Source organism: Corvus kubaryi, unplaced genomic scaffold, assembly GCF_017639235.1.
Source record: "Corvus kubaryi isolate FWS band 111438036 unplaced genomic scaffold, C.kubaryi_AGA036_p1.0 split1-65, whole genome shotgun sequence".
In the NCBI taxonomy this organism is placed as follows: domain Eukaryota; kingdom Metazoa; phylum Chordata; class Aves; order Passeriformes; family Corvidae; genus Corvus; species Corvus kubaryi.
This window is the reverse complement of record NW_024582080.1, coordinates 6452076-6472840: the sequence shown is the minus strand read 5'-3', so window position 1 is coordinate 6472840 and position 20765 is coordinate 6452076. Positions and strand designations below refer to the sequence as shown.

The 20765-nt window shown below is 41.6% G+C and overlaps 3 protein-coding genes across 17 annotated transcripts in view; 2 read left to right on the top strand and 1 right to left on the bottom strand.

Annotated features, from left to right (window-relative positions):
* Positions 1-13865, top strand: part of FRY (FRY microtubule binding protein) — a 227714-nt gene extending 213849 nt beyond the window's left edge. For 8 of the 11 annotated variants that reach the window (XM_042014107.1, XM_042014097.1, XM_042014099.1 and 5 more), the window contains 6 exons: positions 18-116; positions 573-656; positions 6535-6552; positions 10154-10264; positions 11676-11869; positions 12428-13865. In XM_042014107.1, the coding sequence (XP_041870041.1) occupies positions 18-116; positions 573-656; positions 6535-6552; positions 10154-10264; positions 11676-11869; positions 12428-12686 (765 nt within the window). In that variant the 3' untranslated portion in view covers positions 12687-13865. The remainder of the gene's footprint in view (positions 1-17; positions 117-572; positions 657-6534; positions 6553-10153; positions 10265-11675; positions 11870-12427) is intronic. The other 3 variants (XM_042014101.1, XM_042014100.1, XM_042014105.1) reach the window with 1 other exon arrangement.
* A 651-nt stretch (positions 13866-14516) lies between these two features.
* Positions 14517-16666, bottom strand: ZAR1L (zygote arrest 1 like). The gene is made up of 4 exons (XM_042014109.1): positions 15968-16666; positions 15453-15545; positions 15231-15305; positions 14517-14838 (listed from the first exon to the last, which is right to left on the bottom strand). Exons 1-4 carry the CDS (start codon positions 16574-16576, stop codon positions 14695-14697), a joined length of 921 nt encoding a protein of 306 aa, XP_041870043.1. The 5' UTR covers positions 16577-16666; the 3' UTR covers positions 14517-14694.
* A 1616-nt stretch (positions 16667-18282) lies between these two features.
* Positions 18283-20765, top strand: part of BRCA2 (BRCA2 DNA repair associated) — a 35832-nt gene continuing 33349 nt past the window's right edge. For 2 of the 5 annotated variants that reach the window (XM_042014093.1, XM_042014091.1), the window contains exons 1-3: positions 18457-18702; positions 19584-19687; positions 20342-20593. In XM_042014093.1, the coding sequence (XP_041870027.1) occupies positions 19609-19687; positions 20342-20593 (331 nt within the window). In that variant the 5' untranslated portion in view covers positions 18457-18702; positions 19584-19608. Of the gene's footprint in view, positions 18703-19583; positions 19688-20341; positions 20594-20765 lie in introns of all 5 variants that reach the window. The other 3 variants (XM_042014094.1, XM_042014092.1, XM_042014095.1) reach the window with 3 other exon arrangements.

Here is a 20765-nt window from a genome sequence, read left to right as displayed (position 1 = left end):
TGATTTCATTTCTCCAGCTGCTCTCTTGTGGCCTTCTTGAAAAGCTGAAGTTCAGTGTTTTAGAGCTGCAGGAGTACCTGGACACATACAACAACAGGAAAGAGGCAACACTCTCGGTATGCTGAATTATGCTCTTGGTCTTGTCTGTATACTTAGGCTATGTCAGGAAACTGCACATCCACTCAGATCTGTTTAAACTAACATTCAGTAGAAAAACGTGTTTCAGATACTGGATTTGTTGGATGTTTCTTCCTGGACATATGAACTAGAACTAAAAAGTAGCTTTTGTATCCCTTAGTATTAGAAACAATGGTATCTTTAATATCCCTGGTCTCTCTCCTATTTATTCATTGATTAATTTTCTTAGTTCATGCAATTGAAATACTAATAGAAATCAAGACTACACTTTTTAAATTACAGTCAAAGCAAATTTTCATAGTCTATGGTAATAAAAAATGCAACTGCAAATTTTTGTTTACATCCTGTGCTGTGAAACTAAAATACTGCTTATCTTTCTTTGAATTAAACCATAGATTTTATTCATATCTTCTTTATTTTCTTTCTGGAAACAGTGGCTTGCAAACTGCAAAGCAACATTTGCTGGGGGTTCACGAGATGGAGTTATTACCTGCCAGCCAGGGGACTCAGAAGAGAAGGTAATGAATGGCCAGTGTTTTTTCTCTCCCATAAAGTGACGTATGTGTACTATATCTTGTTCTTGAACCCACAAGAGCCAGCTGTACTTCCTGCTTGATTCTCTGCTGGGCCTGGGCATAATCCAGTTTTCACACTTTAGGCTCGAAGCTATTGTTGTTGCCTCAGTCCTGGCCACAGGAAATGGGAAGTATTCAGAGGAGGTACTTCTGCCTTCCTAGTCTAGATGAAGAATCAGAGCTGATCCTAACCCTGTGCTCTCCCTTTTAGAAAGATGTTGCAGGAGCAGTTTTCCACAGTGTCTCTGAAAATCATTCCTGCTGTACTGTCCTTCCATGTTACTCCCGTTTTATCTTCGGCTGTTACAGTCTCCGTCGGCCCAACAGCAAAAATTGCCTGGTTGAAAAACACTTCGATTAGTAGTTACAAAACAATGACTGTAAACTGGCCAGTGAAATTATTTATGCTGTGGATCAGTATTTAGAGCTAAGGCAAAATATCTCTTTATCAATTTTTAACAAAAAATTCATACACACATGTACATTTATTTGTTTGTTTATATTTCTTGATTCCAGTTAAGGAATCGTATTTTCAGATATCATTACCATCAGCAGTTAATACTGTTATTTGATATACTAAGCATAGGAAACAGATGATATCTTGGTTGCATAATGAGTTAAGGAATGTTATTTTGTTGGGCTGCTTCCTTTTGGAAGAAAGAGAATGTGGAGGGATGGGGAAAAGAGGGGGCTAGACAGAATTAGCCAAAATTAGGAAGCAGCAAACAGCATGTAGAAAAAAGTGATGTTTCCTCCTTTTATGTATTTTTACTTATAAAAGATAATTGTGACGTTTTCAGAACACAGAGTTGCCTGTTGTAACCATTTTGTTCAAATACCTTGCTTTATTCTTGTGTTGGTTTCAGTTTGTCTGTCTTCTCCTCCAAGTCAGTTTATTTTCTTCTATCTTTATCTTAACCTCTCTTTCCCATCTCTATGTATTTGTCTTCTTGTCTTTGAACTCCCTTGATTTTTATTTTTTTATGCCATTTTCCAAGACTCCCAAATCCTTTCCACCCCTGCATTTTGGCTTCCTTGACATTATTAGCAAATCCAGTCTGATTTGCTAATAAATCGTCTGGCTGCAATCATAGGCGGTGGGAAAAATGTTCAATCTTCCCCCACCTAGCACTGGCACCAGCAAAAGTTAGGCACTTTCCAGTGCATTTAGGTAAGATACTGTCTCTTCTGTAATTGTGGTGTTGTGCAAGGAAGTTACAAGTGAGCTATTCTCAAATCTGAAAAAAGAGACCTGGAATACATACCACTACCTCTCCTGCAAGAGGGGCATGGAGTACTTGGCACTACTGGGACATGCATGGGTTCTCTTCCCTCTGATGTACAACACCCTGAACAGTGACTTCAGACTGTAGTGTTACATACTTTGCTGTAGACAGCTTAATTTATCCTTTTCATCTCTCTTTTGGAAGTGCATAGAATGGGATGCAGAATGACACATCTTATTGATCACCTGCATTGTTTCTTTTTTGAAAAAGTAAAGAAATAATGCTAAGGAGAAGGAATAACCTGTGAGCTGAACTCACATAGCTGGCCTAAACACATCTAAAAGTCAGTAAATGTCATGTTCCACTTGTGTGGGCTTTTATAACTAGGTGTTCTCTGTTTCGTAATTAAATGTGTGTTTTGTGAAGCCAGGGTTAGTATTTATACTGCTTATTGGGGGTTCTCATTCCTTCAGGAGTCCCTGGTTTCTCCCCAGCACTATTCATTCAGGCCAAAATGCACTATTCCTTGGAAGTTGACAGGATGAAGAGGCGTATTCCTTTTCTTCCCCTAGTCATGCACCTCAACTGAAGCAGCTTTTCCCAAAGGAACAATCTGTTTATTCAATGAAAGTGTAATGGGAGGAAGAGGCCAGGGAAACTGAGGAAATGGGATTAGGAAGGGACAAGGAAAAATTACTCCTAGACTGGCAAGTGTTTGTTCTCTTATCTTTCCTCTCCACTTCTCCCTCAACATGAAAGGCTAAAGAATCGAATATTTGTAGGGGGAAAAAAAATCTGTCTTACAGTGATAGTCACAAGGGAACCTGCCTAAACTCTTAAACTCATTGAGGTTTAGTCTAGGGCCCAAAATCCTGCTGAAAACTTCTGTCCTAAAAAAAATTGTTTGGTCCAGTACAAAACCAGGCTACTCCTGGAAAAGGTTAAGAATTAATTGTAAGGAAGAAAAAGCAACAGCTTTCTCTACAGAATGCAGAAATCTTAGAGTCTTAGAACTCCCCACCTGGTAAAAAGCTTGAGGGGAAAACAGACCCCTTTACAGATGAGACAGCTGTGAGACCAAATTCAGCGTGGTAACAAGTGGCTGCATCACAAATGCCTCATGATGCTGGTAACTAATTTGGCACAGTTTCTCTAATCAGATCTTATTTCAAAATAATTGCACATGATTTGTTGACTATGGTTACTGTTACTGAAAATGGGCAAAGGCAAAAATTGCTTATTCTGACATTAAAGAAGCTTGAAATAGAAGTTGTCTAGGTCAGCTGCTAGAGCTAGCAACTTTCCTGAAATCGTGTAAAAGCTTCATGTCCCAGACTGTCTTTCCCCTGCCTTATTATTGCAACAGATTACATGATTTGGATGTGATTTGTAAGCTTTGATGGTACTTTGAGCAACAGAGTCTCAATGACATAGGAGTCAATTTATAGACAAAAGATTAATGCACATGCCATTGTGCTGTCTGTCCAGGTGTAAGTCTTAGATGAGTACAGCTATCAGTACATTCTTCAACCTTATTAAGAAAAGAGTTTTTTTAAATCTAGTCAAAGGCTGGGTTGGTTTGTTTCTTTGTTTGCTTTTCTGGAAAAGAGGTATTTGGAAGATCCTCTTGTTTTTGTCAATTAACACTGCTAATTCAAATAAGTATTCATTTCCCAATGAGACATTCAGTTTACTTTATAAGTCCAAAGTCAGTATATGCCTTTCTCAAACCTTCCTCACCACAAGCTAATGGATGTGGGCTTTGCAAACTCAAACTGTTAATAGATATTTAAAACATACTGTACCCCATAAAAATTTGCCCCCAAAAATCAGAATGTACCTCCTGCTGTGAGTTTCCCTGTGGCTAAAGGTACAATCACTTACCACCAATAAGGCTGGAGGTGTACCCATCGGGACCATAGTCATCTGGAGCTGAGTTGAGACACAGTAAAACTCAAGGCACAGTGAGACCATTGTTAAGCTAGAAATTCTTAATAATCAATAGTCAGTTATCTGACTGTTGTTTGACAGATCCATGGATTGACAATGAGGTAAAATTGGCCGAGGTAGGCAGCTTTTCTAAAGGAGGATCACAGCTGTGTGTAGATTTCCCCACACAGAATAGTTTCTACTGTCCTTCAAGTCCAGTGGCTATTTAAGAATGCACAGCATGTGCTCTTCTGTCTATCTCTGATATATATACAAGTCTGTGTGTATACTCAACTTCCTAGATCATGGGAAAAGGTTCTGTCTGCTGATGTGTTAAGGCAAATAGAATACTTTGATAAAATGCACTTGCATTTAATAAACCCTTGCATGCAGTGGTTATTTTGTTATGCTGGGACTCTTCTGTGCCAGTAAGTGACTGTAAAAGATTGTGTTGCCATCAAAGTGTTAATGTCTTAAGTAATTATGTAACTGTCATCTCTTTTCAGTATGTAAAAGTTATTCCTTAAAAAAGCAAGAAGATCTGAGATCTAAAAATTAGTGCCTTGCTGTCTGCCTGGTCTGCCAACAGTACAAAACAGTAATTCTAGAAATAAAAAACTAAATCAAAGTGTTGCTGCTAGGGAGCATGTCCTTCTTAGATGCTGCACTTACTAACTGCTTAAAGAATTGTGCAAATGATCCAAATACTCTAAACATTTGGTATTTTCAGCTGCCAAAACCCCTGATTATGTAGTGTCTATCAACTAATCTAAAACACTTCCCTTACTATAAGAATTAAACTAGAAACTGAAAAGTGTGAAGGTTATGATCATTCCACCTGGGCCCGTGCTGCTGCAGAATAAAAGAAGTATCACTTAAGCCAGTAATTAATGTCTTTTCAACTTCCAAGGAATCTTTCATTTTATGCTGAAAGATGAATACAAGTTGCAATCATGATATTGGAGAGCGATATGGAGCTGAGCATCAGTAGCCCAGGGAAATTTTGTATCCAGTATATTTTCTTCCAGTGAAGAAGGGTTTTTCATGTAATGTGAAACCCCTTCCTCACCCCTTTTTTTTGGCTTGCCCTGGTTTTGGAAGCAGTACAGAGGAGACAGTGTTCTCTGGCAAAAAAGACCATGGAATTCACTTATTTGCTGCTTCCGCCTCCCTTTTCCCCCTCCTTTAAAGTAAATTCCATGGCAAATTAGAAATTATATATGGATTCCAGTACTTTTGAAAGTCTAAGTGAAACTTGGTGGCATGCTAAACTTCAGAGAGGCTTAAGAGAAACAACAAGATTTGAAAAACAAGCCAGCACACCTGTGAATTTACTGGAACATAGCAATCTGTCTGCTCTTGTCCTCTATTCTTATCTTGAATTTAGCTTTATAAAGCTTCATTTATGTGAACTGCATGGAAGCCAAGATAGAAAGGGTTTTTTGAAGAGTACTAAATAGTTTGTCATGGTTTTATAGAAAAGTAGTGCAGGGTTTGGGGCAATCCTTTTCATATATATTTTTAATAGTAAGGCAAATGTAAAAAAACCAGACTGAAATACTTTATTAGGCTCATCAAAGTTAACATTAATTCACATTTCTGTGTTTTCTGACTTTGTATTGATGGTAAGGTAAATAATTCTAATAAGAATTCCATATGCTTACTAACACTGTGTGCATATACACTGACATCAGGCTGTAACTGGGCAGATGTGGTTGTGTTTGTTACTTACAGCATTTACATGATGACTCCCTTCATGTAAAATGTAATGAGATTGTAATATTTATAAAATAAGAAAAGCTGCATTAAGCGAACACAGAGTGCAAATGTTAGTTCTTGGCAAAGAGAAGAGGAGCACTTACGTTTTGAAGAGAGCAGTTAGTCCCCTAATCTTTGAAATGCTAATGTAAGTCAATTAGAATTTTTATTACTATTGCAACAGGACTTAAACTGACGTTTTAATAGCTTCAGAATTACAAACCAGTGAATCATTACTGGTGACAGGAAGGGATACAAAGCTGTCTCAACTTGTGGCATTGCCATGTACTTAAACAAAACTGGCATTTTCCATGTTCTTTTTTTTCTTTATGATAGTCATAACTTGAAAGTTACATGCAAAGCGTTTCCATTGTAATGTACCAAGTAATAAGCCTAGCAACCACAAAACTTACCTTGGCAATTTCATTCACTCTATTAGTTCAAAACATAAAAGTATTTTTAAACAAGAAAATATTTAGAAATAGCAAAGTTCAGTTTTGTCCATCACTTGAAAATCCTTCCCAGTTTTTTAGTACTTTGCAATATGAGCTCCTTTTAATGAGGAAGAAAGCAAATTTAAATAAAAGTATTATTTCAGGAGTTTTCTAACACAATTTCACTGTAAGTTCTTGAGCTGCTGTGTGGGATAAATCTAAACTAATAAATCTGGAGATCTAACTGAGGATATTTAGACTTGAATTTACCATTAGAATTAAAGCTTGATTTTATTAAGAATGCTGTGCATGTTGAATGTGATATTCCAACCAATTATCAGGTTGAGGCAAGCATTGCTAATACTGCTGACAAGTTATGCTATTACAGATGGGCTGTGCTTCCTACTGCATGCGTTACACTGACACTATACTTTCTTTCCTTTCCTTTTCTCCTGTGCCATGCTTGCTGTGTAGCAAATGGAATCTCTTGCAGTAAGTTGAAGTTCTTTCATATATTTTGTCCATCTGTGGATGGGCTAATACACCCCAATTTTACTGTTTTACTTCTAAGCATGTTTTCTTTTTTTGTTATAATTTTCCTATACAATGTGTGGTTCTAAATGCGGTGACTGAAATAACTTACTAACATGTTTTGTGAAATCAAAAAATACTGTGCCAAAATTTTGACACTTTCATATGCTGTTTCAAATGGTCATTTACATACGTTTTTACAAATCAAGCTTTTGAATGGGTGTAATATGCTGGGGCAGGAAACATTTTTTGTTATTTTAAAATTAGTAATTTTCCATTTGTCCTAGTGAAAAACTACAATTTATAGTTGGCAGTTACGTTTCAAATGGGTTTTTGTGTATATGTGGATGAACAGTTTCACCACTGTTGGTTTCTAATACTTATTCAGGAAGAACAAAAATTGAGCTGCTTGATACAGTAACTAAATACTAAGTGAATCAAACTAGAACCATTAGTTTGACCTTAGTTTGTTTTCATTCAGGTTAGCAGCCAGAAGGGTGAAACTGAATTATTGTTCTCCAGGGACTAAAAAAATCGAGTGTTACATGCCAAGCTATCATGCGATTTTTTTTTTAATGATGTTATGCTTGTTTTCAACTAATTATTAACTCCCTGACAGCTCCAACTTTATGTGCATGTAACTTCTATGTAGTGTTGCTAGTCTCCAAAATTTGAATAGAGTGAATTTGGTCCTTGCTGGGGAACCTCAGGCTGTGTCCCTACTTGAGGGCTGAACAGAACCAAGGAGGAAGTGAGTGTCCCTGGGCTGGCACTCGCTTGGGTGAGCAGTCGGCACCTTCCCTGGCTGGGCCACCAGCCAGCCCCTGACGTGCCCAAGCATGGTTTAAGAGAAGACAGAAGCCAGAGCCATTTCCTGGAGGCTGCATCTAAACAGTCAGCCTTTATTTTGGGAGGAGAATGGTTAGCCACACAAACACAAACTTGGCAGTACTCTGTGCCCTTGGTTACAGAGAATGGCCTCTGGGCAGGTTTGTTACACTGGCAGTGTTCCTCATGCCCTACATCTTTGTTCTGATAGGCTTTGTCCCTGTCGACAAGTCAGTTCTGTCCTAGCACATCTGCTCCCCACCACACATCTGCTGGGTCTTCTTTCAGCTTTTTCGCATCTTTGCTGTCATATCCAGTCTGGTGGGATCATAGAATGGTTTGAGTTGGAAGGCACCTTAAAGATCATATAGTTCCAATCCCCCTGCCATAGGCAGGGACACCTTCCACTAGATTGGGTTGCTGAAAACCTCATCCAGCCTGGTCTTTAACACTTATGGGCGTGGGGCATCCACAACTTTCTCTGGGCAACCTGTTCCTCACTACCCTCTGAGTAAAGAACTTCTTGCTAACATCTAATCTAAATCTCTCCTCTTTTTGTTTAAAGCTATTGCCCCTTGTCCTACTATGATCTGCCTGTGTGAAAAGTTGCTCTCCATGTTTTTTATTAGCCCCTTTAAGTACTGGAAGTACTGGAAGGTTGTTATAAGGGCTTCCTGGAGCCTTCTCTTCTCCAGGCTAAACAACACTCTCAGCCCATCTTCATAGGAGAGGTGCTCCTGATGCAGCCCAGGTTGCAGTTTGCCTTCTGGGCTGTGAGCACCCACTGCTGGCTCATATCCAGCTTTTTCTCCACTGAGTCCTCCACAGGGCTGCTCTCAATGAGTTCCTCTCCCAGTCTGTGCTCATGTCTGGGATTGCCCCAACACAGGTTCAGCCCCTTCCACTTGGACTTGTTGAACATCATTAGGTTCTCAGGGGCCCACTTCTCAAGTTTGTCCATGTCCCTCTGGATGGCATCCCATCCTTCTGTGTCATCTGCAAACTTGCTGAAGGACTCCTCCTTGCTGAAATTACTCCTTTCCATTTGGGGCAGGAGCACTCCAATGCTGCCCACTGGTAACAGACATTGAACAGAACAACTCAGGTAGCAGATGCAGAATGGCACAGAGCTCAGACCAGGCAAATTCACAGTGCTGAGCTCTGCTGCTGTGGCAGTGCTGAGGTGTGAGCAGCCCTGTCTGCCTGGCCTTCAGCAGGACAAACCCTGCGAGGCTGACACCTGCTGGCTTGGCACTATCCTCCTGCTCCCACTTTCCTCCATAAACCCCCCTTTAGACAGAGACTAGCTCTGGCTCTTTTTGGCAGTGCCCTTGGCTGTCTGTTCATAGATGAGTAGTTGGTGTCCACCTCACTCTGATGAACAAAGATGAAATTTCCTTTTGACCTTAGCCCCTCAGCCTTGTGAGGCTGGTACAGAAATTTAGGGAACTGGAATGCTAAAGCTGTGGTTCTAATTTTGGCTTGTTAATAAAAAATGTGGCCACTTAAATATTGAACCTTATGTAAATAAAGCACTTCAGTCAAATTAACATTTATTATGTACTTAAAGTACATTTCATTAGTATTTATGCTAACATTTGCACAGTCCCAAATTCAGCAAAGAGCTGCAGCACATGATAGTAACTAAGAATGTATGAAGTGCTTTAAAGATGCAAAGACATGAATAGCTTCTTCTTTTCTGCCAATTTTGGCATGAAACTCTGCTTTAGTTCCTCCAAACAGATGGAAATATCACTGAGCCCACTCTTGGTCACGGTGTCTGTCACAGTAGGCAAATCAAGTATGGTTGGAAGTCTGTAAGGCTTTCCTGCCAAAGGGTCAGCGCAAGGTCAGAACTTGTACTTGCAGGATTTTCACTTTTTATATAATTAGCCAAAGATTAAATGTTCTTCCCTTCTTCACCATGATCCAGCTGTGGAACTATGAGATTCCCTTCCTGTTAGACACAAGAATACCAGGAACCATAAGCATGTTAATTTGACCTCTCTGGCAGCCATGCCTATCACCCATTATTTCAATGTGTCTGACATCTTTTATGTCATGGTGCACTTCACACTGGAAGAAACAAGTGAATATTCATAGAGTGGTATCTACTTAATCTGGGACAATACTTAATAGAAGCCAAATATCCTTTTACATGTTAAACTCCATCCATCTGTTGTATAGTTTCTTTAAGATGGTGGAAAATCCGTGAGCAGTTTTAAGTTCCAGAGCTGGCATTTCCTCCTTCTTGCTCCTAGATAAATTTATCACCTCTGTTTCTCTCTCCTCAGAGAAGCAGGCAGGAGCTTTGACCATCTTGGACAACTATTTCACGGCTTCTTTCTTAGAGTTCTATTCCTTAGAAGAGGTCTTTGACTATAGCTAAAATTTCAGAGTTTCATGTTCTGTGCAGGAAAGTCACTTCCCCCATATCCTGTCTCTGCTTTCCAGCTCAAACTGGAGACAGTGAAGCTAACCAAAACAGAATGTTTTGAGACTGATGCTGACATGTGCTATGTGACAGCTACCCATCATAATTTTATTTTTAATGTCATATATGACTTACCTGCAGAAGAAAAATCATTACTAATTTTCTGAAATGGTATATGGTCATACTACAGTAAAATAATGGTTTCGAGAACAGAACTATCTCAATGTGTTTTGTTAGTTACCAAAAATTATCTAACGTCACTAATATTTATTATTTGTTCTCCTACAAATCTTTCCTTAGCAATTGGAACTCTGTCAGAGATTATATAAACTGCACTTTCAGCTGCTGTTGCTTTTTCAGTCCTACTGTAAACTTATTGGACAAGTGCACGAAGTGAGTTCCATGCCAGAGGTATGTAATGAACTACAAAGTCTTATACTGAAAATTCCACTTTATTTTCATGTTCTTATTTTTTCTGCCTGTGGACTTAACACCAAGGATCACACTATTTCGCCCTGATAGTAAGTCTGCAGGCATACATAATCAACTAAATACCTTAGTGTCATGTATTTTTAATTCTGTAGTGTTCACAAGCCTTTTTCTTTAAATATTTATGAATGGCCTACACTCTCTTTTGACCAAATAGGCTCTTGTTTTTAGATAAATACATGTATCTTATTTTTTAAAAATCACAAGAACAATACTCTTTTCAAGTTTATTTTCAGCAGTTGCTTAAAATATGTAATACTCTGAAACATCTTTGAGATGATCGCTTTAAGCTGAATGATTATCATTTAAGGAAAGAGTTAACTTACCATTCCATGTGTATTTTTCTCCTGGTAAGGTTTATATATTCTAAACTATTGAGCAGAAAAAATTGGTGCACTCTGCTTTGTAAAATAAAATTTGAAGCTGTTACAAGTATTTTATGACAGCTTCTAGTAGTTTAGAGACGGTCTATAAACAGAAATAGTTTGTTATATCAGATGTGCTGTCAGAGTAAAAAGAGTGTGAATATCTATTGTATCTTAAGGAACTGCTGTGAACGTGACTGGGCTGTTCACTTTTAAGAGATGACAGTACAATAGGCATCTACTACTACTAGACCAGGCTAAGTTTTAGAAATATTTTGTATTCCTTCTAATTGATTTCTGTAAGTGTATTTCAGAGTTACAACTTCGTTAGGTTGTTATAAATAATGCAGCCTGTGGAAGTGGGGAGAAATTGTATGAAGAATAGCTGTTTCATCATGAAATTTGCATACTTTGCTGGAGACACAAGCTCTTATTTAAAGGAAATTCCACTGTTAGTTCATGTGACAGTGGTTATTTTTAGCATGTAGGAGCATGAAAAAGTAGATCCTTGGAAATATTAACTTACTAATTATTTATGAGTCTTATGCCATATTAACTTTTCAGCCTGAGAAAAGGTTATACAATTCCTGTCCATCTGTTAATAATGTCAGATCCTGCATGGGTTTTGTAAATAAATATCAACATCTTGCTAGGAGAGGTACATGTTTTCTTCAGCTTTTCCACTATGATGTGAAAAAAGTAGCAAGGGTGAAAAATAAAATCTCGTTTAGATATGCTCCTGCATTTTAGCAAGCCAAAACTACAGCATAAGGTTAAAGGATGCACGAAGGTAAATAAGGCTTTTTCTCTATATTGCACAGAGATCAAGAAATGTCCTTGTGTTAAATCGGGGTCTTTTCCATAATGTGTTTTTCCAATGTAGTAGTAAGAACAAACGTGAAGTACCACTCCGTGTGGGGCTTATGGAGAACAAAAATACCTATCTCTCATTTTTCTCCTTGGAACAGCTGTTAAATATGTCAAGAGAACTGAGTGAGCTGAAGAAAAATCTGAAGGATGCTACTGCTGCAATCGCAGCTGAGCCTCTGACAACAGAATCTGAGCCCACATTCAACTCCACGGAAGCAGCTATTCAGTCCATGCTGGAGTGTTTGAAAAACAATGAACTTGTGAAAGCCGTCAGACAAATAAGAGAATGCAGGCAAGTTTTGCTACATGGTTCATATTAGACTTTCTTGTTACTAGAAAAGTATGCATTTATTACCTTCCTAACGAAAGGTAATGCACAGGATCAGCATAATTAATTAATTGTTTCAACAAGGTACATGGGGGCATTGACATGGACTTTTGGAGGGGTGTGCCACAAGTAACTATCAAACATATGGTTGCAACAATTAAGATGTTTAATTACATTCTGTAGATCAAAAGTCCTGTGAGGCTCTTAAAAATCTTTTTATTGAGGTAATTCCTTACAGGTGCATGTCATTGGCATGAGCTAACATTCAGCCCAGTTTCACTTACACCTATTTGGATGAGTTTTCTTAAGCATTTTTTTTGAGATAATGGAAATTGCACTTCTATGTGATTTCAGTGCCTGATACCAGACTATGACTAACAAATGAGTAATGTAAAACAGTGAGTTTCTTCAGGCTTATAAGTGGGTGCAAATCCATTCTCCTTTTAGAGCACTGTCACATAGCTTCCATCTCTGCTAATAAACCTGTAATGATATGCCTGTTCTTTTCGTGTTTCATTGCAGGATTTTGTGGCCCAATGATATCTTTGGAAGCAGCTCTGATGACGAAGTCCAGACACTACTGAACATTTACTTCCGCCACCAAACCCTGGGTCAGACAGGCACCTATGCACTGGTGGGCTCCAACCAGAGCCTGACTGAAATCTGCACCAAATTAATGGAACTGAACATAGAGATCCGCGACATGATTCGCAGAGCTCAGAGCTACCGGGTCATCAATACTTTTCTTCCAGACTCCAGCGTTTCCGGCACAAGTCTCTGACAGGACCCTTGGGCCCCCTTTCAAGCTGGGAGTGCTGCCCTGTGGGAGTGAGGTGGCTCGATGTCTTCTCAGCCTTACAAAGGTTTGGTCAAACTGTACTCACTCTTGTTACATTTAGGATTTCCTCTAAAAAGCAATGGGCTGAACTTCAAATGTGTAGCAATACTGTAAGGACAGAGGTAGCATAGAGCACCTGGGACAACATCCTTTGTTCTGTGTTGCACAAAAACCAGTTAGCATTTCACTAAGCAACTGCAACTCACTACTGAAGAAGTGACTTCCATTGCATACCAAAGCCTACTACACTGAACAATACTTCCTTTATAGCAAATTAATTTTAGGTTGGCAAAAGTGCAATGTTTCCTTCACAAAATAGTATTTTTTGTTAAAAGAACAAACCTTGTACATTTTTTTTTTCTTTAGTTGAGTAAAAGATGGGCGGAATGAAGCTGGCCACGGAATCTCACAAACTTGGTCAAAAGCTGAGAGCCTGTGTATATGAAACAAACTGTAAACAGACTATAATTTAATGTACACTGTAATTTGAATATGATTACTGTATCTTAAAACAATGAGCTGCTAAGAAGTACATTTCCTAATGTTACTAGGCTACTGTCTCTGAAGGTACTGGATCATATTGCAGAGGTCTGTTCTTAGGCCCCCCCAAGGATTATGAAAGGTCATGGTAGATTTTCTTTTTTTTTTTTTATTAAGGACCTTGGCTGCTTTTTACTAGAGGTTTGCTTTTATGAATATATTTATACTATTAAAGGATGGTTGACCTAATTTAACTTGCCATTTTGTAGGAGAAAGTCCCATCACAGAGTCAAATCTTTTGAACTGTTAAGCATGCATATTTTTATTTAATATGAATTTTGAGTATAAAAAGTAAAAATATTAACGTGAAATGCAAGTTCTCATGTTAAGTTTCTTCAAAGAGATGTCTTATTTTATTTGTAATGTATATATAAAAGTCATAACTATATGGTTTTTTCTTACATTTAACTGCTGTCCAGTGTTAAATGTATGCATGTAAATCTGTTGCACATCTGAGACACTTTTATTCTGACAACTATGTAACTTATTCACACTGTAAATACACTTAGCCATTTTTGTGAAGTAACTTTGAAATTTGGATTAGTACCATCCATTGAACTAAAGTATAGTCACAACACAGTACATGCCTGTTGTGAAAATTGTGTTCGTGTCTGAATCAGTACTGTTGCAGATGGTATCCATGATCAGCAGCCCCCCAAAAGACACTTGTCTCCTGGTTTATGCTGAAACCCTTCTCAGTGAGAAATCTAACTACAGCCTGACAAAAAAAAAATCCTTACAACTCAGCTTGGAAGAATACAGCAGCAAAAAAAGCTTCATTGGTCTTCCATTGACTGTGAGAACCTCCCACATTCCTTCTACCCTAAGAAGTGTTTTTTTTACACTATCACAGATACTGCCATTCAAAAGGTTTTTTCCCCTCCTCATTTCAAACATGGGCAGCTTAACCCTTTTCCCTCCTATTTTACAGCCATGGTCTTCTTCTGGCAGATAGTCTTTGATTACCTAGCAGCTGTGAGTTTTTACATATACATTTGACAGAGACAGGGGGAAGGACATTTGCATTTACACCAGACTTTATGCTCCAGAATATTTGCATCTTCCACCCTAGTTCAGTTTGAGTGACTGAAGGACAAACTCGCTATTGTAGCTTGAATCTTAGCATTCCCTGAAGACTTCAAAACAAAGCCTACTATCTTCAGGAAATCGAATACGGTTGCTTCCTTACAGATATACTTTCCTCTTTCATCCAAGGAAGAGGAAACGAAGGGCTATCAAACTAGTGCAAACTTTTATTGAACTTTATTTACAGCATATATAGAGTGAAGTTATATACTTTACAATAATACCAAAGTCTTCATCCATTATCCAGTGCCAGGTCAAAAGCCTTAAGTCAAAACATTGCAATAGACAGACTGTGCAAAGCACAAAACAGAAAAGGACACATGGATCAGACAATGTATTTGAAGCTGTAAGTGCTGTCACAGGACAGCCTTTTGCCTCTGCAGCGGCCACAGAGTTCTTGGCGATGAGGCCTCTTGAGATCAATATGTCTCTTCTTCTGAGGGCAAGAACAACGAGTCTTGGAACAGATCTTAAGAAATGAAGACATGTTAGTAGTAGTAGTAGATCAAACAGGATGCACTTCATGTTAGACTGATATTTGGATTTCCTTAATCACAGGAACACATTGGGGCTGATACACTTAAGAGCTCTTGTGGTAAAATTTAAGGTGTCAGAGCCTTCTCACCTAGAAGCACAAAACCTTACCTTATGTGTAGCAAGCCATAATGCTGTATGAAAACTGTTCATGTAAGCAATCTACAGGAGGAAGAAGGCCTACCCCATTACACCTTTCCCAAATAGCATTTCCTAGTATTTTGATGAAATCAAGTCTTCTTCCAGATAAAGTCAATATCAAATTCAACAACAGTATTAGTGTATATGATAGCATTTGACAGTCTTAATGGAGTACAGTTAACTTACTTGGCACTGGATTGCTTCCACACGATAGGGATTGAAGCCCTTTTGGCATTTGCGACAGAGCTGCTTGAAGTACACCTGAAAAAAAGGCAAGTTCTGTTACTACAGAGACTTATTCAAGGTGTTCTGTACAGGTACCTAAATTTGTGCCAAAACATCCGATTTGTCAGAGATTTTATGCAATTCTTAGAAGTTTCAGGAGAAAAGAAATTACTTGTTAACTACCTTGTTGCTTCCAGAAATGCACCACACGTAAGCACTCTCCCATCTGGTCTTGCAGTCTTTGCAGTGGAAATAGCCATACTTCTGCTCCAAGAACTGCAGAGACAGAGTTCACTGAGCATCGTCCATCACCCTGAGAACACCCACCCCAGCTCCCTTCACTACTACTCCGAGGATGGTGAGACACTGAAAAAGGTTGCCCGGGAAAGTCATGGACACCCCATTCATGGAAATGTTCAAAGCCGTATTAAATGGGGCTCTGAGCAACGTGGTCTAGTGGGTGGCATCCCTGCCCATGGAAGGAGGGTTGCAACTTGATGATCTTTAAGATCCCTTCCAGCCCAAACCATTCTGCAAGATGCGTTGATCCGTACGTGTGGGTTTTTGCAGGCTAGAGGCTCTTCTGCTCCAGGTGAGCCAGAGTCAACCCGGGGCAGGACGGGGACCACCATGCTGCTCATGGGGTGATTCCTGGCAGCCCTGCTTGAGGGCTCGCCTCCCGCCCCATCCCAGCGCACCTGGAAGGCAGCTCGCTGCCTGGGAGCCCCGGTCTCCTCCCGCCGCGTCCCCACCGGCTCCTGGCGCGGCGGCAGCGCGGCCCCCGCCGGCCCCTCCTGCTGCTCCTCGCCGCCGTCCGCCGTCGGGGTCTCATCAGCCGGCGCTTCCGACGGCGCTGCCTTCTCCAGCGGCGGCGCGGCCTCGGGCAGCGCGAAGAAGCGGCGGTCGGGCGCGGGTGAGTAGAGGGCGAGGCGTCCCGGGGCGCGCAGCGCGGCGGGGCCGGAGGCGCGGGTGGGCGGCAGCGTGCGCGGCCCCAGCGAGCACTGCACGGCCGCGTCGGCCCGCAGGCTCACCTGCACCGCCGCCTCCTTCGTGCTGGCCCGGCGCGGCCGCGGCGCCAGCGCGGGGCCCATCTGCGACAGCAGCGCCTGGAGCTGCGCCCGCCGGTAGCTGTCCAGGTACTCGGAGGGCAGCGGCGTGAAGGGTCCCCCGAGGAAGGGACTGATGCCGCCGCTCTTGCTCTGCTTCCAGCTGGGCTGCTTGGCCGCAGGGTCCCAGCCACGGCCGAGCGCGGGGCTGCTCCTGAAGTTCTGGTACGTGCTGAAGGGGGAACAGACAAAGCTGTCCATGATTATCGCCGCTGAAGGGTTAGCCCTACCTGTCCCCCTGCCCTGCTTTTATCTTACCTGGGGAGCTAATGGTTGCTAATTGATGGGGAAAGTGGGGCCAGCTGGGGGAGGGAGGGCTGATGGCGACGGAAGGCTGGCCTGTCTGCCTGCCTGCCTGCCTTCTCGGCAAGACTTTGTAATGATGAAGAGATGCCATTCAGCCACAGCTGGGACAACCACGGCCTGCGTAGTGAGGAGAAGCCTGCATGCTCACAGTTCCTTCTGCTTATGGTTTTAAAAGGGGGTTTGGGAAGCTAACAAAGTCCAGATAAACTCGGTGTCCCCCGGAGAGCTGAGCAAAGAATTCAGGCAATTACATCTCTGAAAAGAAGTCTTTACCGATATTAAAAGGTCTGAGCATCCTTATTGTTCCAATACTTGGGAATTATCTACCTGGAGCTTTTCTACTCAACTGCTTTAGGAAGAGACGGAATATACTTGTGCATACAAACTGAAGTAAGGGAAAGCAGCGGCTTAATACCTGTATAATGAAATAAGTGTTAGTAATACAAGCACGTGCATATCAGTCCTTCTTCCATAACTGCATCACTTTAGTTCAATTTTAAGGTAATGTAGTTAATGTAATTAAATCATCCAAACTGTGTATGTAAGCCTTTAGAGACTGGAGAACCCTTAGATCCCTGGAACTGCTGTGATGTGAAACACTGTCTTTGTATGACTCTTCACCATCTCTATAAATGCATTGCTTTATAAAATTCAGTTGGCCAGCAAGAGAGAGGCTTGAGAAGACCTGATAGGGATGATGTCTTTAAACGTTCGTAGTGTATTTGACACTTTCAAGGGTCTGAGATGAATCAGTAAGAAACAGCATTTTTACAGGGCAAAAAGAGGCCAAGATTCAGGAAACACATTCCTCATAATTAGAAGAAACATGTCTCAAGGCTCCACGTTGTGCTTGGGTTTTCAAAGCACTGTTGGCATCAACTCAAAGCAAAAATAGGGTATTGAGATGGCCATGTTAACACTGAATGACTGGCTGCAGTGTGGCTGCAAAAAGAGTAAGTTGTTAGGGTGTGTTGGGAATGGGGATGGAAATTAAGCTGGAAAATACATGTCATCCTTTAAAACAGCGGTTTGACTTCCTCTGAAATGCTTTGGGAATAAACAGTTAGTGTGGCTCCCCAGAACACTGCAGGATCAGAATTTAAAATTTCTTGAAAGGATGAGGGATATGGAAGATTATTGTATGACAAGAAACTGAAGAAATTGACAGATGACTAAGCAGGTGATGTGATAAAACTGTGCCAAATAAGGACTGGTGTGGAGAGGTAGAAAGAAACCCTTTTATGGCACAAGAATAGATGAACATCCCACTAAAATGAAGATGGTAAACACAAAGTTGTTGGTGGAAAGAGTGTTCCACCCATCTTGAAGTTGTTCCATTACCAAAGCCAAGAATTTAATCAAGAGACAAAGTGGGAATGGACATGTATGTGGAGGATAGTAACATTCTCTTTATTGGAACATCAACAACCATTTCATGTGTCAAGGCCTACAAAACCACCCGAGCAGCAGAGGCTGAGGCTTGCACAGGCCGTGACACTTCCCCACGGCACTGCTGCTGTGAGCCTTCCGCAGCCTTTCCCTGGGAGGTTGGTGTTAGCTGCTGTTGCCCAGCAACGTGGGTCATGTCGGCCGTGGATGTGGTACTTCGTTCCCTCGTCCCTGGAAGGCGTGAGTGAAGCTGCTGGTGGCCATCCTGGCTCAGGGCACGCTCCCTTTCTGTACTGTGCGGAGTCAGCTACGGGAGGACAGCCTCTGCGGCGGGCACCACGCGTCCCACCGCCGCAATGCCCGACCCCGTGCACGGCAGGCTGGCGCGGCCGAGGCGGGGCCGGTTCGCCGCCTCCTTGCCGGGAGGTGACTGCGGCGGAGGGCGGGACCGGCGGATGCTCCCGCTGCGCAGGCGTGGGGCCGCGTTGGCGCCAAGCTTCGAACGGGGCGGCCGGGCTGGGGGTCGGCGCTGCCCCCTCCTTCTCCGCCGCGTTCCCTGCCCGCCCCGCCTGCCCCTTCCCCTGCGTGAGGCGATGCTGCGGCCGCCGCCCCGCCCGAGGCGCCGCCGGCAGGTAACGGCCCCGCGGGTGGCTCGGCCCTGCCCCGGGGCCGCGCTGTGCCCTGGGGGTGTCACTGCCGCCCCTCGGAGGTCTCTCTCTCGTCACAGCCCGCCGGGGGCCTGCAGTCACCGGGTGTGGGGAAGGGGGGGTTTGGGCCCGTCCCCGGGGACCCCGCGGTGACCCGGGGCGCTGCACAGGCCGCGCTCCGTGCGTGGGAATTGCCCGGAAGGAGCTTCCCCTCACGGAAAGCAGCGCTGACAGGTCAAATCGCTCTTTTGAAAATATACTTCTTAGGTAACGTTAAGTTCTTTGCTATTCTGTTTTAATGCAGCGCTTGTCCTAATTTAAAGTGCCCGTCTTTCCCATGGTTTTGGTAAGGCAGCGCGTGTAACGCGGGCATCGTGTGGGAAACAGCTTTTGCTGTGGAAGCCGTAAACGTGTTAAACGGTGAAGTCTCACTATGGGCTTATTTATACATGTTTTTTTTTTAAAGAACTGTGAAACTGGCAGTGTCTGCTCCACTTGAAAATAACTTTGAATCAAATTCTTAACATGCAAGTTGTAATGGTTGTAGGAGTATATATGTGATAGTACATATTCCATCCTAACAGGTTGTAGTGAGTGTGGGGTTTTGATTTGTGTTTAAAATACCTCAGAAGTGTTCTGCCCATTCTATCTTGGTTTTCTCTTGTGGTTGCTGAGTATTGTCTCTGATATAATTCCCTATGCTCTTGTCTGTAGTTTTCCCACCGTGTTCATCACTGTGGTGTTTGAATGCTCACATCACAGTCAAAGCTGAACAAGCTGGGCTGTGGCACACCAAGAAATGCAGGAAAGCAGGCCTAACACATTCAAACAGCACTGTATGAAATTGTTTTCTTATTTCTTCTCAGGCTTTTCAACGGTTCCAGTAATGTAATGGATAAGAAAATGGCTTGCAAACCTGTGGAAAGACCAACTTTCTTTGAAATATTTAAGGCACACTGCAGTGAATCAGGTACAGCTTATCTAAAGTAAATAATTTTTATTAGGATTGCTTTCTGGCCACCAATATTTTATACACTTTTGCTGTAAGTTCCACAGGAAAACATTATGCAGGTTATTAGCTGCTGTTCTTGCCCCAAATCTGTATTTGCTCATACCTACTTTTTGTAGACTGCTTCAAATTTTTATTTGTAATTTTTTCCCATGATGTATGCTTAGTTACTTTTTGTATGTGCTTATTTAGAGTTGTCGTCTCTATATCTACCCACATGCAGACCAAGCTTAGTCTTCTGCTAAGTGCTCCTGTGGTAGTTATTAATTTTAAAAGGAACTCGTTTAACTTGCCAGTCTGAGCAAAACAGGAGAGACTCTAAACGCCAGAGTATTGTTGTAATTTTAAACAAACTGGATATTTTTCTGGTCCTTCAGTTAGTTTTGTTAATGGTCTGAGAATTTGGGCAGACATTGACATTCCTTTTTTAAACCATAACCATCTTTTATGGTTATTGGAGTTCAAAGTCATCTAGAAACAAACGAACCAGGAGTATGGCAATGGAAGAAGCAATGTGTTTTGCTGTTAGCATTTAAATGCCTGGTGTATTTTCACATCCTCCATGAAGGATCCTTTTTCTTTTTCATGCGGTTTTCTGTATCTTTCCCTTCATAGATTTAGGGCCTATCAGTCTCAACTGGTTTGAAGAACTCAGCGCAGAAGCACCCCCATATGAGCCCAAATTGTTCAGAGAGGTTGATGGGCCTTCTGGCTGGCTTGATCAAACAGCTTTTAAAACTCCAAAGACAAAACCCTCTACGTACAGTCAGCTGGCATCAACCCTGCTGCTTTTTAAAGAGCAAAATGCAATATTGCCACCTTGTTCTTCTCCTGAAAAAGAGCCAGATCAGAAAAAAATAGGAGCAAGTGAGTAACTTTTTTTTTTAAGTTGTACTTAAAGGCTCCTTGTGCCTTCAGAAGCAAGATACTTTTTTGTTATGATTATTAATGTAATAGATAATGCTACTGCAGGAACTGTGTGACAACTTAATTTAGTAGTCTTCTGAAGATCATCTATAAAAATGCAGAATTAATAGTG

What these genes read in the sequence shown, in the direction of transcription:
- ZAR1L (XM_042014109.1), bottom strand. Translation starts at nt 16,576, where the DNA reads ATGGACAGCTTTGTCTGTTCCCCCTTCAGCACGTACCAGAACTTCAGG. An exon ending in GGCAGCGAGCTGCCTTCCAG is followed by an intron (nt 15,546 to 15,967) that starts GTGCGCTGGGAT and finishes CTGTCTCTGCAG; the next exon opens with TTCTTGGAGCAGAAGTATGG. An exon ending in GCATTTCTGGAAGCAACAAG is followed by an intron (nt 15,306 to 15,452) that starts GTAGTTAACAAG and finishes CCTTTTTTTCAG; the next exon opens with GTGTACTTCAAGCAGCTCTG.